Source organism: Amblyomma mixtum, chromosome 5 (assembly GCF_055824585.1).
Source record: "Amblyomma mixtum isolate Tamu chromosome 5, ASM5582458v1, whole genome shotgun sequence".
Classification (NCBI taxonomy): Eukaryota; Metazoa; Arthropoda; class Arachnida; order Ixodida; family Ixodidae; genus Amblyomma; species Amblyomma mixtum.
Genome location: NC_143016.1, coordinates 144,714,895 through 144,731,201, shown reverse-complemented (window position 1 = coordinate 144,731,201; position 16,307 = coordinate 144,714,895). Strand labels below are relative to the sequence as shown.

The 16,307-nt window shown below is 46.4% G+C and overlaps 2 protein-coding genes across 2 annotated transcripts in view; one reads left to right on the top strand and one right to left on the bottom strand.

The window, feature by feature from the left end:
- LOC149343975 (uncharacterized) overlaps window positions 1-16,307 on the bottom strand; it is a 189,849-nt gene that overhangs the window by 104,014 nt on the left and 69,528 nt on the right. The window lies entirely within an intron of this gene.
- LOC149343977 (uncharacterized) overlaps window positions 1-16,307 on the top strand; it is a 49,186-nt gene that overhangs the window by 2,740 nt on the left and 30,139 nt on the right. The window contains exons 2-3 of the mRNA XM_089546113.1: window positions 3,605-3,743; window positions 15,822-15,954. Of these exons, the coding sequence (XP_089402239.1) occupies window positions 3,650-3,743; window positions 15,822-15,954 (227 nt within the window). The 5' untranslated portion in view covers window positions 3,605-3,649. The remainder of the gene's footprint in view (window positions 1-3,604; window positions 3,744-15,821; window positions 15,955-16,307) is intronic.

Below are 16,307 nucleotides of genomic sequence, written 5' to 3'. Positions count from 1 at the left end.
AAACATGGCACTGGCAACAAAACTGGAGTGTAAACACAACGCATCAGACATAGGAGGAACTGGTACAAAGTCAAGAGAAAAGGAAAGAAAATTACAAGATTAGGACAGTGTATAATGAAGTATATAATGTACGGTGCAATGCAGAAAAACGTAGAATGTGCAATTATTGTGGCTACGATACATTTACAACAAACAACAGTATTCTGGCTGTGAAACAACTCGTTTGTTTAGAAAAGACAGGAGCATATTACATAGCCTCAGGTAACCATAGTGCGTGCTCGAGGTATTTCCCACAGTTCAGTACTGCGGGTATTCCCCGCAGTACTGAACCCGCCTACATCAGGAGAGCGGACGTTTGGGTATGTAGATGTGGATAGCGTTCATCTTAATCCGTGGTGACTCAAACCTCGCTCAATATCTGTAAACAAACATAAAGTTGGGTGCGACACGTAATCACATGCGCCAACGCTGTTTTACATGAGCGATCCAGAATTATAAACATAAGCAAATTCTTTGTTAATCTATGTCAGTTATTACAGGTAACACAAATAACCTTAAATAAACCTAAATGAAAAGAAACGCTCAACATATAAAAACATGATTTGTCCTGGCAAATAAAACGATTAAGCCAGTTTCTTACTGATTCGCAAAATCCTACTTTTCGCTCAAAATCGCAGCACGTAGTAGAACTGAGACGAAACTTGGCGCAATTTTTTCATCATCTTCTCATTGCATCGTCTTTATTATCAGCCCGACCACGTCCACTGTAGGTCACCGGCCTCTCCTACTTCTCAACTTAATCCTTTCTTGCGCCAGCTGCAGCCACTGTAAACCGCAAACTTCACCTCATCCGCCCACCAACTTTCTGCCGCCAAGAGCTAACTGTGTCTTCTCTTGGTATCTTGTCTGTTACCCTTAATTACCATCGCTTATCTTGTCTTCACATTGCATGCCCTGCCCAAGCCTATTTCTTCTTCCTGATTGCTACTAGGATGCGATTAACCCGCGTTTGTTCGTTTACCCACTCTGCCCGCTTTCGGTCTCTTAACGTTGCGCCTATCATTTTCCTTTTCATCGCTCTCTCCTGTGTCCTCAGTTTAAATTGAACCGTTTTCATTAGCCTCTCCGTTTCAGCCCGATAGGTGAGGAGCGGTAAGATACCGCTGCAATATACTTTTCTCTTGAGTGATACTGGTCGACTACCTTTTTTTATCTGAGAGGACCGGCCAAATGCGCTCCACTCCATTCCTATTCTCCCAATTATTTCCCTCTCGTGATCAGGATCTGTGGTCACTACCTGCCCTAAGTACTCGTATTCCCGAACCACTTCCAGGGCCTAGCAAACTGCTGTTCCCTTACGAGACTGTTTAAGGTTACTTTTGTTTACTGCATATTTATTTTAGACACCGTTTTCCTCTGCCTGTCTGAGTCATTGATCATGATTTGTCATTTATCCCGTGTGTCGCTTAGCCAGGCAGTCTCTTCAGCGAATCGCTGATTGGTGAGGTATTCTGGTTTGGCTTATGGTTTATTTGGGTTTAACGTCCCAAAGTGACTCAGGAACGTCGTAGTGAAGGGCTCCGGATATTTCGACCACCTAGAGTTCTTTAGCGTACACTAACATCGCACAGGACACGGGCCTCTGGAATTTCGCCTCTATCGAAATGCGACCGCCGCGGCCGGGACCGAACGCCCGTCTTTCGGGTCAGCAGCAGAGCACCATAACCGCCAAGCCACCGCGGTGGCTGAAGTATTCCCGATTAACTCTTATCCTCAACTATTCCCAATTATAAGCCTCTCAAGGGGCGGCGAATAGCATTGACGATATTGTCTTCCTGCCTGCCGCCCTTCTTTATTGGAATTTTATTGCTAACATTTTCGAGGACTATGGTGCCTGTGCAGCCGTTATAGATATATTCCAGTACTTTTACATAAAGCACTTCTACACACTGATTCCGCATTGGCTACATGACCGCGAATCTTTCGATTGAGTCAACTGTTTCCTCGTAATTTATTATGGCTCTATATCGGGGTTTGTTAAATCCTGCGAATTTCTCTATCATCTCATTGTCTATGTGTATACGGCTTATTGTGGAATATCCTTTACGAATGCCTGCCTCATCATTTCGTTGACTGATGTCTCAGGTTGCCCTGACTCTATTAGCAATTCCATTAGTAAATCTTATAGGCAACCGGCAGCAAGCTGTTCCATCTGTAATTTTTCAACTTCTTGACGTCAGCTTTCTTATAGATTAAGGTGATGCTAGCGTTCTTCCAAGCTTCTCTACGCTCGAGGTCATAAGGCAATGCGGGCACTCCGCGGCTTGTTTTTCCAGCAGAATCTCCTCACCATCCTTCAGCAGATCTGATGTTACCTGATCCTCACCAGTTGCTTTCCTCCTCTCCATAGCTCCTAAGGCTTTCTTTACTTTCTCTTTCTTTGCTGGAGGGATGTCCCATAGTTGTACGCTACTGGCTCTCCCATTAACATCCTGGTTGGATTTGCTACTGCATAGATTTATGTAGAACTCCTCGGCTACATTAACTATCTTATCCATGTTACTAATGAGAGTGCCCTGTTTGCCTCTTAACGCATACATCTGATTTTTGCCTACGCCTAATCTTCTCTTCACTCTTTCTGGCTACCTCCGTTTTTTAGGGTATGCTTTATTCTCTCGATATTAAACTTCCTTATGCCAGCTATCTAGCGTTTATTGATTAGCTCTGATAGCTCTGTCAGGTCTGTTATTTCTGAAATGTCAGAAGTTCATGCTTTCATATATTTCTTAATCACATCTTCCTCCTGAGAGAACTTTCCGGTATCCTGCCTAACCATCCTACCGCGTACTTCTACTGCACACTCCTTAATATCAGGTGTGACATTGTCTTTCATTGCTTGAACGTTAAGTTCACCTTTCTGAGTTAAAGCCGAATAGCTGGTGTGCAGCGAAATCCTGTATTCCTGAATCTAAAAGTGCATGCCTTTATTTCTCACTCTTTATCTGAGTGTGTCACAAGACCTTTCGTGTCGTCGATATGTTCTGCTTAGAAGGATAAAAAATAGCAACTTGGCCTGTGAAGTCGCGCGTCTGAACCTTCCTGCACCCGCAGAATGGTCAGTACGAGCTGGTACTTAAATCTATCTTCGCGCATTGCAAAGTGTTTTGCCATGGAGAGATCGCTTAAAATTATTGTCTTTCTATCTGCTGTAGTCAGATGCATACTAAAGGCTATACTATATTATACTATACTATACTATACTAGTGAAAGCGCCAGCTCAGAAAGTGCGCCGATAATGAGCGCGTGTTGATTTGAAACAGCAGTGCCGTTGCTCGAATACCCAAGGTGCGTGATTATTCTCACCGATAAGTTATCTAGTTCGTCAAAAACAAGACACAACTGTAAGTGGGCATTTTCTGTTGCTCACCTCATCGGTTTTTTTTAATTCTTTTTGAGTTCCCGCTCGGAAAGATAATGAATCCAAAGCCATATCGGCGAGGTGTGTGCCTTATCGGCTTCGCTGCTCTTTCTAATCTAGTGCTTCTTCCGTTTTTTTTTTTTGTCCCCTTCTTGCTGGCTGGCACGTGGCGCCGCTATCTGACAGGCGTGGCGTGAGATAAGGGAAGTGAAGGCTCGGCGTCCAGCCGCCATGCGATCGCTGTCAGCAGCCCACGCGATGAAGGCGGGAAAAGTACACCTTCTGCGGCTTCTGCTGGTTCTCCTGTTCGCCGCGCCGCATGCCGGTAAGACTCCTGTATTTCCAGCACGGTACTGCCGAGTGTTCCTGCTATACAGCATTGGGCTTCTTGAAAAGCAGCGAATGATGATTCCCCTTCGGAACTCGTGCGACATGCGTGCGTCCTTTGTGCATGCACACAGATGGCGCCAAAGGTTCTTACCTCCGGCTTCCAGCTGGGAAAACATTCTTTCTTGCTCATGTCACTAGCTTCCTGAGGACAGTGACGTAAGTTACTCTGGATTATCAGTCGATAAATTCTGTCAGTTATTTCTCGAAATGACACATATCAGTTTTTAAAAAATTAGGCAGCGACTTAGCTCTGGTTAAGCCTGGATATAGAAGCGAAAACCTGCAGTTATGCTTGCTTTGACGTCATGGCTGTCGCAGTTCGCGCACAATGCACTGGGAGCACCGCGATAACGGTGGAGGCGTTCGGCCGTCCACACACTGCTTGTGCGGAGGCGGAGGAGGAGACGGAAATCGGCGTGGTTAAAATTCTGGGGCCAGTTTCGCTCTGTAAAGTGCTGCAAGGCGAAAGCGTTCCCTGCGCACTGCTTTTTGATTTTTATTTTTCATATTTTATTTGTTTTCCCATTCTCTTTGTGTTCCATTTCTTAATATTTATTGCTTTTTCTTATTTTGTTTTTAAGATCTTTCTTCATTTACTTTCTATTTTCGTTTCTTTCCTTACTTTTTCATTTTCATATTTTATTTTTACATTTTCTTTTTACATTTTTCTTCTATTATTTTTATTGTGTTTAATCTTCCTTTACGTACTTTTGTTGGTTTTTTATAATTGTTCTAATTTTTACTTTTTCATTCCTTTTATTTTATTTATGAAACCCACGCATGCACCTTTATTCGTGCTCAAACCTTGAGCCTTCGCGGCGTAGTAGTAGCGTCTCAGCTTCAAATGCCGAAGTCCATGGTTCGATTCGCAGCCTCGACGCAGTTTCTTTTCTGTAAGTAGTGACAAGTCGGCGACGACGGCCGCGGCCACCTGCGCCGTGCGTGACGTCACTTGTTTCGCGCATGCGCAGCAGTGGCAAATCTGGGCTCCGTCTCACGCGAAGCACGGTGTTCACTAACCTTGTGAAGCTTTTCGCTTCAATAGGGCGATCAAGAAGATTTTGTTCTTGGCCACCGATACAAGCTGATGCGGAGTAAAAATATGTCCACAAGAGAATTGAATAGCGAGGAAATTATTGCAAAACGTGCGAATCATACAAGCACTTTGAAAGCTGAGAAGTACGGAAAGAAATTATACGCTCTTAATATAGTGCTCACGAAATCTTACGTATATACTAGAATATATAACTGCGATGATAATGTTCAGCCATAGCTTGGTTTTACGTGGGCCCAGTCCTTGGCTATGAGTGTGTGCAGCTTGTCGATCATTGGAATCGTTGGTAACTGTGGCAGTTTCTTTGTGAATGAATTAGTATCGATTAATGGTTTCTTACTGCTTTAAATGACACTGCGCGAATGATAGATTTGAAGGGGAGTCAGTGGCAGCGACGCAGAGGCCGTTTACTGCAAATGAAGTTTCCTGCAGATCATTCGTTCTTTTCAATTTCTATTCGGGATATACTGGTTTGAACAGCTCCGCCTTTTATAAAAGATAATCAAGATGCAGTGCGGTCTGTTGACTGTGACGCTGCATCATTTAAATGAGATCCTGCTGTGGTTACCTCCTTAAATGGGAACGATTGCTCCAGCTATGATGGCACCAAACGTGTTTTCAGCGCTTCTAGGTTATTTCACTGCAACAGTTTCTAGAGAGGTGCTATAAGGGCCCCCTTTCGGCTGGGCACAACAAACATAATATGGATTCAGAATGTCACTCATGCTGTACTTCATTTGAGGGTTTCGACTGAATTTGACGAAGATGGTTTGGTTTCGTTTATGGGGTTTAACGTCTCAAAGCGACTAAGGCTATGAGAGACACCGTAGTGGAGCGCTCCGGAAATTTCGACCACCTGGGGTTCTTTAATGTGCACTGACATCGCACAGTACACGGGCCCCTAGAATTTCTCCTCCAAAGAAATTCAACCGCCGCGGCCGGGATCGAACCCGCGTCTTTCGGGTCAGCAGCCTAGCACCATAACCACTGAGCCAAATTTGACCAAGAATAAATGAAATCGCTTTTAGCCGCGTGCTTCGTTGTATAGTGAAATTTTTCTAGCCCTTTTGTGGCCAATGTTCATAAGTTTCGGTTTTTGTGACGCATGTTAATCACAAGAGCTGACGCGCCCCACGATTGAAAGTGCTCAGCAGGAAGTAGACATTTAGTTGTGCTCTAGTAAGCATTCACATCATATCGATTATAACGTATGCTCAGACGGCCATATGGTTCATAATAGAGGAATTTGTCGCAGCGCGAACGAAACGGGGACGACAGAGAACAATCACGACAGAACGAACGCTGCTGCCGTGATTGTTCTCTCTCGTTGTCTGCGTTTCGTTCGCGCTCCGACAAATTCCTCTCTTATGTATCAACACCAACCGGCCAAACCTTCAGTATTTCTGCACGATATGGTTTTCAGTTGGATCGACTCTCACTGAAAGAATCCGGCATTTTTCATTGGGGTGTAGAACCGGAATTTTTTCGGGATCGGTTTGGGCTCACGCCTTTCGGGCTCAGTTCCGGGTTTGGTACCGGAGCACCATTCCGGTCCGGTTCAAACCGGTTGAAACAGGTTCAATCGAGTTCGACGACAGAAAAATTTTATTGCCACAAGCAATACTGCGCCAGGTTTCGAGCCGTCGCGTAGCTCCCGGCGGTGGCCGAGGTCAGATGGAGCGCCGTTGCCATAGCAACCGTTTCAGCCGCGCTCCACCAGGCGGTAGGACCGCCGCTGCGCCGCCGCCGCTGCTGCGCACCTAGTCGTGCGCTCTAGAGGCATGTGCCGAAATGTGGAGAAAGGATAAAGGAAACGGGAGGGAAACGGGGAATAAATACGCGCGTTCGCTTCGGGCAAAACAGTTGCTGCTTGCTTACGCAACTTGCCCGGTTTAACGAGAGCTGAACCTCAGCTAATTTTTTAAACCTTACACATGTTTTCTAGTCAACACTCTTGGTGCTGTTGTTTTTTAATTCTAACGTAAAAACCCGCCGGGGTGGCTCAGTGGTTACGGCGCTAGGCTGCTGACCCGAAAGACGCGGGTTCGATCCCGGCCGCGGCGGCTGAATTTCGATGCAGGCGAAATTCTAGAGGCCCGTGTACAATGCGATGTCAGTGCACGTTAAACAACCCCAGGTGGTCGAAATTTCCGGAGCCCTTCGCTACGGCATCCCTCATAGCCTGTGTCGCTTTGAAACATTAATCCCCGATAAACCAATTCTAACGTATGTACACGAACACAAAACGTAAAATTTCTGTAATGCCAGATGTTTCGACGTGACCGACATGAATGTTCGGTCCACACTAAGAAGCATCGAATGCACTTCGAGAGCCATCAATTCAAAAAACTTAAAATTTCCGTCGGCATAATGTGCCCATCTCGTATTTTAAATTTGAGCAGCATTTATTTCTGTATTTCTCAGTTGGGTCGTCTCCGGCGTCCTGCCTTACTGTAAAAACCGCCTTTTGCAAACATTTAAGTTGATTGACAGTATCAAATAAATAATACTGGGTAAGGATGAGACATTTATCAGGCTAATAAGTAGCTATGCAAGACGTGAACTAGATGCTGGAGCATTACAGCGCAGTGTATGTGAGCCAAAAGGACACACATTTTTGCTTTCTTCAAGAAGACAACTAGAGGCATCTTTTCTTAACACATGGACAGGTGTTGGTGACTGAGTGGTTGATAATTTGTGAGGGTATTTCCCTAAGTTCTTTTCTGTATGGATAAGCATGAATAACTTAAGCGGAAAAAGCCCTATATAAGAGTTGTATGAAGATTTAGAATATACTTAAAACTTGTAAGGTAATCAAATCTTTCGAGAGTTCTACCGGAAATTACGAGAACTGCACTGTAATTGCGTCAACTGTATCTACGCAAAGCATTCAGTCTGTTGCCTGACAATACAAGACGAAACGCTCTTAATTTGTGTACGCACACATCAATTCACAATTTCCGGCAGTGTTGTCGGCAACGCGTTACAAGTAACGACGTTACCGGTAACGCGTTACTTTTTCCGGTAACTTAGTAACGTACTCGTTACCATTTCGGAACTGTAACTGGTAACGTACTTACGTTAACATTTTTCGGTAACGTGAGGTGTCACGTTACTAGTCACTTTTTATTTCAATTGCCCCCTCCGCCTCTTTCCACCCCCCCCCCCCCCCAAAGAAAAACGCCGAAAACGATGCTGCAAAGAAACAAAATCTACCGGTGCTCTCGACGACCCTTGTTGCGGCTCGCATGCATGGCAAAAAACACCTGCCCTTCACGACGCACTCAACTAAAAAAAAATGGCACGAACACGCAGTCATACGCTTGTCTTCACCCCCAAACCCCTCACACACACAACTCTCTAAAGAGTGGACGCATGCCGAGGCACCAATGGACCATTTGCAGAAATCTATAAGTCAGTTTCTCCGTAAGCTTGTTTTCCAACCAAAAGGTCTCGTTCCCAGGCGACACTTTCGCATTCTTTGTGGAAGCAGTTCCCTCTTCTGAGCAAACTGAGGAATGTAGCCAGTTTATTTCAAGATGGCCCCTAGAGAACCTTCGAAAGAGTACAATGGTACAGCAATGAAAAGGTGATTGCAGTCAACCGGCTGTTTCTATCTGCAACTGCGGCTACGTTTCTGGTTATTGAGTCCCTAAGCGAGCGAAGCTGAACTTACCACCTTGACGTAAACACTCGCATTTTTGCGATAGTTATGCAGGTTCAAGTAAAACAAAATTGTTTATGTGTGCAAATATATTTTTTTCCGGAACTATGACATTTAAGCATTTCTTTATTGCTACACAATTTCCGCGTAATTTCGTAACCAGAAGCACACCAGAATTACTGTAAATTTGTTGAGTTCAGCTGTTTTCTTTGTGAAGTTGGAATTATATGAAATATGAGCTTTATAATATTGATATCTTGAGTTCTTACAGCAAAGACGCACTGATTAAAATTTAAGGCCATGGAGTAACGGCAAAGTAACGTGCGATACTTTTTTTCGGTAACGGTAACGGTAACGCGCTACCTTTTTTTTTGTAGGTAACGTAGGGCGGTAACGCGTTCTTTTTTTTTTAGTGTAACGAATAACGTATTTAGTTACTTTTTTTCGGTAACGCCACAACACTGATTTCCGGAAACCCTGTCGCGCAAATATACAACGTGTCAAACTGAGCCCACGATTTTATTAGTGCCATTTTCAACTTTTACTGTACATAAATGGTTCGGTTTATGGTTTATGGGGGTTTAACGTTCCGAAGCAACTAAGGCTATGAGGGACGCCGTAGTGAAGGGCTCCGGAAATTTCGACCACATGGGGTTCTTTAACGTGCACTGACATTGCACAGTACACGGGCCTCTAGAATTTCGCCTTCATCGAAATTCGGCCGCCGCGGCCGGGATTGAACCCGCGTCTTTCGGGTCAGCAGCCGAGCACCGTAAGCACTGAGCCACCGCGGCGGGGCTGTACATAAATGAATTTAGCTAGAAGGTAACACCGCGCAAAAATAAACAAAGGAAATAGCTATTTCCAAGCTTCTGAAAGAGCTTTTGTGTGTTCGAAAAAAATAAGCAGCGAATGAAAACACCAGAGATATGCACACTTTTACGGACATAAGACGAGGGGTACGGCAGAGCCCATGTTTTAAAGAAACTTGCCACCCTGTTTATGCAGTGCATGACCCTAAGCGTGCGGCAAGCACGGAATATATGAACATCATGTCAAAAAGTCTAAAAATTGTTGACCAATTACCTTAGTGCCCTTTGCTTATAATATATGGGCTAAGGTAATCACTGATAGTGCATGAGAAACTATAGATTAGAGTGTATCGGTACAAGCAGATTTTCGGGAAGATTACTGGACAGTACACTGTATTCGTTTATCAATAACACCACAGGTAAATTTTTATTACATGACCAGTACCTTGAATAACTTCCATAAATCACAAAAAATAATAGGAGATATCCTCAAAGCAGTAAGTTCGCCTATCCGTAATTTCAGCCAGATGTAGAAGCCGCCTTCTGTGAACTCATTTTGAAGTTCTGCAGTCGCCGTTATAGTTGGAACCAGTGCGGTAACCCCTTTTTTTGGGCCCTGCTACTCTACCGGCATCGAATTCCCTCTCTCGTGGGCGCAAAAACGTAATTCAGTTGCTGAAGTTTTTAACAGTCGATGGAGCATGACATTGGTCGACGTCCACTCTGTCAGGCAGTAGAGAGCTGGCATTTTAGGAATAGCCTGCTAAGGAGGCTCATTGACGTTAGTGACGCAATGCCACTGCAGTGCTGACATAACGGGACTGCAGTTTAAGGCGGACGTTCGTACATTTTATAGCCGCCATTCTTTATAATTTAGGGGCAGAGTCCAAAGAATAAAATTCGCCGTGGCTTAGCTTGGTTAAGCCAGGTAATTGCGAAAGCAATATCCGTACCTACGCCATGGTACAGCTGGTAGTGTAGCTGGTGGTGGTGCTTGTGGTTAGACTTGTGGTGATGCATCGGTTATACAATCCAATCCAGTCCAATCCAATCCAATCCAATCCAATCATATCCCATCCAATGCATTCCAATCCAGTTCAATCCACTTCAATCCAGTCCACTCCAATCCAATACACTCCTATCCAATAATTCAATCCAATGTAATCTACTCTAATCTAATGTAATTTAATTAATCTAATCCAATCAAATCCAGTCCAATCCAATCTAATATAATCCAATCTAATCCAATCTAATCCAATTTAATGCAATGAAGGTTTCTGGTGGTCACCGCCGCGGCACGGCGAAGGCGTGAAAGTGCAAGTAGTATTGCTTTCGCAATAAAACAACGGGTTCTTTGCGCAGTACTCTGACGCATAGCACTCGTGGTCCATGTGTTGCCCGCACAGAGACGCACATCTCTTACACTTGGTTAAGGCGCTGGGCTCCATTCACGCCAAACATAGCAGACGCACGTATGGTAACGCTGCTTGGGTAGTGCAACACTGCTTCTGCAGCTGTACAGTGCGCGTACAACTGCACAGACGGGTTGTTGTCACACGCACAGACAGATCTTCCGGTGTTGTCCGCAGTGTAAATTGCGTAGTAGTAATGGCAGTCCGGCGTGCAGGAAGAGAGCGAATAGGGCTTGAAAACACAACTCTTTATTAGGCTAATTTGCCCCCACAAACAAAAAAAATTAAGTGGCGGCTGCGTAGCAACAAACGTGCTCTGCGGTCGTCGAACAGTACCCCTGCCGCTCTCAGCGGTACTCAATTTAGAGCTGATAGCGAAATTTCCGGATAGCCTGCAAAGTTGCCACCACGTTCTGCAACAACGCAGAATCGGCCCCGCCTCGATGGGATCAATCGAGGTCAAAGTAGTCGCGTCTTGCATCACAAACAATGCGATAAAGCGGTGTGCCAGAAACTTTGAAGGATGAGCAAACAAACACCCCAAAAGATTAGAGGCATTACTCCTCTCACAAAGAAGCGTCGACCCGATGCTTTAAGACAAATAAGGCGCATAGAAACGCATAAAAAGGACTGTGCACAATAAACACCCTGAGTGGAAACACAGCGTCCTTTAGAGCGCATAACAGGGCTTTAGACGGACGACATGGCCACCTTCTGGTCGTAAGCGGCGTCAGTGGGATGCCGTCTTTTCCTCCAGGGCGACTTCATGGTCCAGTTCACCTAGCCGACGAAGAACCTGGTGCGGGCCGAAATGCCGGCGCAAAATTTTTCACTCAATCCGCAGCGGCTAATGGGTGTCCAATCCCAGACTCGGTATCCTGGCTTGTATTCCGCGTTGCGTCTTGGTAGGCAGTCAGCTGTTGGGCTTTGATCCGTAATCGAGCAAGTCTTCGGACTTCTCCTGCGCGTTGAAGGTTGTTGTTGTTGCCTTAAGCCCGTGTCATATTGCGGAAACACAATGACATCAACCGAACACGTTCGCAAGCGAGCCCTCAACAAGTCGCCTAACCCACTCGTCCCACAACTTCCTCTGACGCTGTACGAACGGCAGATAAACGAGACCGGTTGCTGAGCTTCTTGCCTCGGTATGACAGCTTTAGGGAAGCAGAACAATAAACAAACGGCTTTTGTGGACCCGGTTGGCCCTGTTCGCCGGCCGGCCGAATTTCCTGAAGACACAGCACTAACCAAAGCAAGCACTTTGAGGTGATTCACCGCTTTTGCGCCTTTCGTGCTTGGTTGCAAAGTGCGAAAAAGAGCGTTTGCTTTCCTCAAAATGCTGTCTGCCGGGGTACGAAGTATTGGAGGCGGGCGCATACGAACGGGAAGGCTGCCGTGGCAACCGTCGGCTGGCGGATGCGGCCGCCGTGGAGGAGCACGTTAAAAGTTTTCCTCCTCCTCCTACGATCCCCGTCGCATTCTTGTGAGCAAGCGTACTGTTCTCACGAACGCGGCTCTGTAGGGAGCCAAACGAAATGCCTCGTGACTTGTGCAGGCAATGCCTCGGCCGCGAGCTGCAGCAATTTCTTGACTGGGTTGTGCGCAGGAACCACCCGTGCAGGAGCCGGCAGACGAGTGTCCCAGTTGCTCGCGTGAACATGCCGCCGTTGTTCTCGTATCGCCAGGAAAGTGACCTGATCGCGATGATCGAAGAGAGGTGCTTTCCATGGGATATAGCAAACAAAAAATATCAACGGCGTGATCTGAAGGAATCTTTGTTTCAAGAGACCGCTAGTTTTGACCTTATTTCACAGGCGAGCGCGAGTTACTGTGATAAGCCGGGCCGGAAACAGTTCCCGGCCAAGAGTGAAGAACAACACGCCAGTCGAGGGCGTGCCACGCGCTGACTAGCCCAGTCACGCGTGCCTTTTTATTTATCGACGCGGTGGCGCCCTCCAGTGATCAGTAACGTCACAGTTACCTGTCCTTCTATTTTTGAACTTGAGATGAACAAGAAAGCAGTGCTGCAATTTTTCTTTCAGATACCAATCAGAATAATTTTACTGGGTTCCCATTTCATTGCAAGAATGATGTGTATACTTTATATTTTTTCACTACTCTGAAAGTGTGCAACAAACTCGATGAATCTACCGCGATTGTGGCGTGATTTGCAGTGACCGGCCGCGTTGATAATCTATTGTGGAACAGCAGCGAAAAATACGAAATGCGTAGAAGTAGACACAGGGCACAGAAAGGAGACGCGTGTAGCCCCTCTCGCATCACGTTTTCGAAAACGCCTTGCTCAGGCGCCCTTCGCAGCCAGTCGATCATCCAGCGCGGTTTCTCTGCGGAGGCGGTTCGTCGTCCGAGTCAGAATCGACGGCGCAGTACAGCAGCAAGGCTGCTCCTCAGCACCCTCGCACGGTCACAGTTAATCTGAGATTCTGCAAAACTGCTAGTAGCCACGGCAGCGCAAGTTGTCTCCAGTTTTCACGGCTCTGCACACGCAGCAATTGTGCACGGAGGAGAGTGCGCGAGCAAGAGCAGAGAAGCGCCGGGTAACACGACTGAAGTGGTTTTTGTGGTGTGACAGAGTTCCTGAACAAGTGACGCACAAGTGGCCAACACAAGCTGGCGGTCGACAGCTAGACGTTTTCCCATTGTTCGTCTTGACGCGATGTGACAGGATCGCCGACCCGACGAAACCATTGTTTTTTTCGGACGGGTTGGCCGACTGTTTCCGCAGTGTGACTCGTCCTTTAGTGACATGTAGACGTTGACATTGACGTTATCTTCTTAGATAATGTTGGGCAGCATGGCGCCTAGCATGGTCGTGGCCTACATGCGATGGACGAGCCTAATTGGCGTCATCTCGGTGTTCTCCTGCACTACGGTGTTGTATGCGAAGACGACGTAAGGCAGGATGACGTCCCAGGTCATGTGTTCGGCGTCGACATACATGGCGAGCATGTAAGTGATGGTTTCGTTCAGGCGCTCTTTCAGTCCGTTGGTCTGAAGGATGGTATGCGGTTGTCCTCCGGTGGCTTGTTTGCCTGTAGCGCAGGATGGCTTTTATCAGTTCCGTCGTGAACGCTGTTCTTATGTCCGTGATGAACACATCGGGGGCGCCGTGTCGCAGAAGAATGCACTCCACGAAAAATTTCGCGACTTCTGCTGCTGTTCCGTACGGTAGGGCTTTTACCTCGTCGTAGCAGGTCCGGTAGTTGGTCGCTATGCTGATCCACTTATTTCCAGACGTCGACTTTGAGAAAGGGCCAAGCAGGTTCATGCCGATCTGCTGGAACGGCCCTGAGGAGGTTCAGTAGGGTTCAGAAATCCTGCTGGTCGGGTGGGAGGGATCTTTTCGCTGATAATCTCGGCAAGTTTTCACATTATTTGCGACATCGGCGAACAGTCGGTGCCATTAATACTTGTCTTGAATGGAGCGGAGGGTGCGATTAGACCCGAGATGTCCAGCTGTCGGCTCGCCGTGTGAACCATGTAGAACTTTTTCGCGAAACCTGGCAGGTACAACGCGGAGGCAGGCTGTTTTATTTGCTGCAGTGTTTTTCTTCTCGAGGACATCATTCTGTACAAAGAACGAAGATAATCCTCCCTTGAACGGGGCGAGGGATGAAGAAACCTTGCCTTCTAAGTACTCGATGAGGCGTTTTAGATCGGGGTTCGAGCACTGTTGCTGTGCAAAAGAGTTGTAGTTGATGGGTTCCAGGAAGGCGTCCTCATCGTCGCCTGGCAGTCGGTGTCAGAGTGCTTGCATCCGGACTTGTAAACGACGGTGATTTCAAACTCCTGTAGGCGTAGACTCCCCCGAGCGAGGCGGCCGGAGAGGTCCTTCAAACTGGCACGCCAGCACAGTGCGTGGCGATCGCTGAAAACCTTGAACTGTAGTCTGTGTCGGTAGGGGCGGAATTTCGACGTTACCCAGATGATGGCAAGGCAGTCCTCAGTTGTCAAATAGTTAGCCTAGGCCTTGTGGAGGCCTAGGCTAACCGAACACCGACATTTCTTTTTCACAGCAAGAAGCCAAGCAGAGACAAATCACGGGTACTCTATGCATGAAATTTCGTCGTAAGTCTACAAGAAATGAGGTGAAGCGCAGCTGTACTAGATCAAATATTTAAGATAATTTCGCCAGCTCAACAGATGTGATTACATTCGTTTTTTCTCCTCAGTTTCAGGTAGCCCGAGTATGCAATCGATTGCACCAGTTGCCTTGAGAGAGGGTGGTGATGTTGAGCATCACGGAGCGGTTTTGAATTAGTGCCCATAAAGTTGTAGCCAGGGATGCAACACTTGCGCACAGCTGACCAGCAGGGTATGCTTGATGTATTCCTCTGAACCGTGAGAAGCGGATAACCCTCTTGTTTGATAACCGATGACCAAGTTGAAGTGGGAAATGCCGGCGCATTGAATCTTACATAGTTGAAAGCTCCAATCTATTTCAGATATTGCCTCAGTACGATCATGGGTATCCTGTTTCCCCACAAGCGATAGGGGTCCTGATAGATCATTTTAAACGAACAGGCGCTGCTCAGGCTGTGGCTTTTATCCTGTAGCAAGAGATGTGAGACAATTTTCTTTATTTCCCGCCATCAAGAGTTTCATGAAAAGTGTAAAGATAACGACATTATTCACATGCATGGTGCTGCTGCATGAGTGTTTCCGGCATGCTGCGTTGCTTATTAAAACTGAACTCGTTAGCAACTTTCGCTTTAACATTATCCCCTCAAATCTGCAGTTTTAACCTTTGTCCCACACAGTAACCTGGTAAACACAAATTCAACGTCATTTTTCATCTTTTAACTTGGTCAGTGACCCAGTTTTTTCATTTGTAAATAATACAAATGCAAATAATTGCAAAAGGTAAAAAGTATCAAACGTAACTTCTTTAGTGGTGACTTCGTTGAGACAGATCCCCTGTTGGGGAAAATATAATTTCGGTTTGTCATTAACCTGACTGTGTGAACGAAGAATCCGAACGCCCATTCTCATACGTTGGTGCAGATGAGTTGAGTTGAGGTTAACGTACGCCTTGATATTTCTATCGCAGCTTTGGGCGCCGATCAATCATGCAACGTGACGCGAGTCCAGGAGTGTTACAGCAACATCCTCGACAGTGTCGTCGGGGAGTTGAGTCAACAGCAACCTGACGCGAGCGCGAGCGTGCACGAGGACCTCTGCAAGTAAGCGTCAATTGCAAATTCACAAAATTAGTCTGTCGTTGAAACGAAATATGCTTTGGTTTGACACTGCGTGAAAATGGCAGGTTCATTGCTATTTTCACACTTTCCGGGTCTTTCGGGCCACTCGCTCCCGAGCTGATTTTGCGCTTTTGCGAGATACTGTTTTTTTCAGCGACAGCTCTTAGGGCGACCTCCATAGGATTAGCGGCGTAGTAGTGGGATGCCCACACAACGGAGTCCAGTCAAGAAATGCGACGAGTTTGGGGAGTGCAAAGCAAAGTGATAGGTATGGTATGGGAAGGGGAAATAACAGATGCGACATAGCAGAGAGGGGGAAGCGCTTCAGTCAAAGC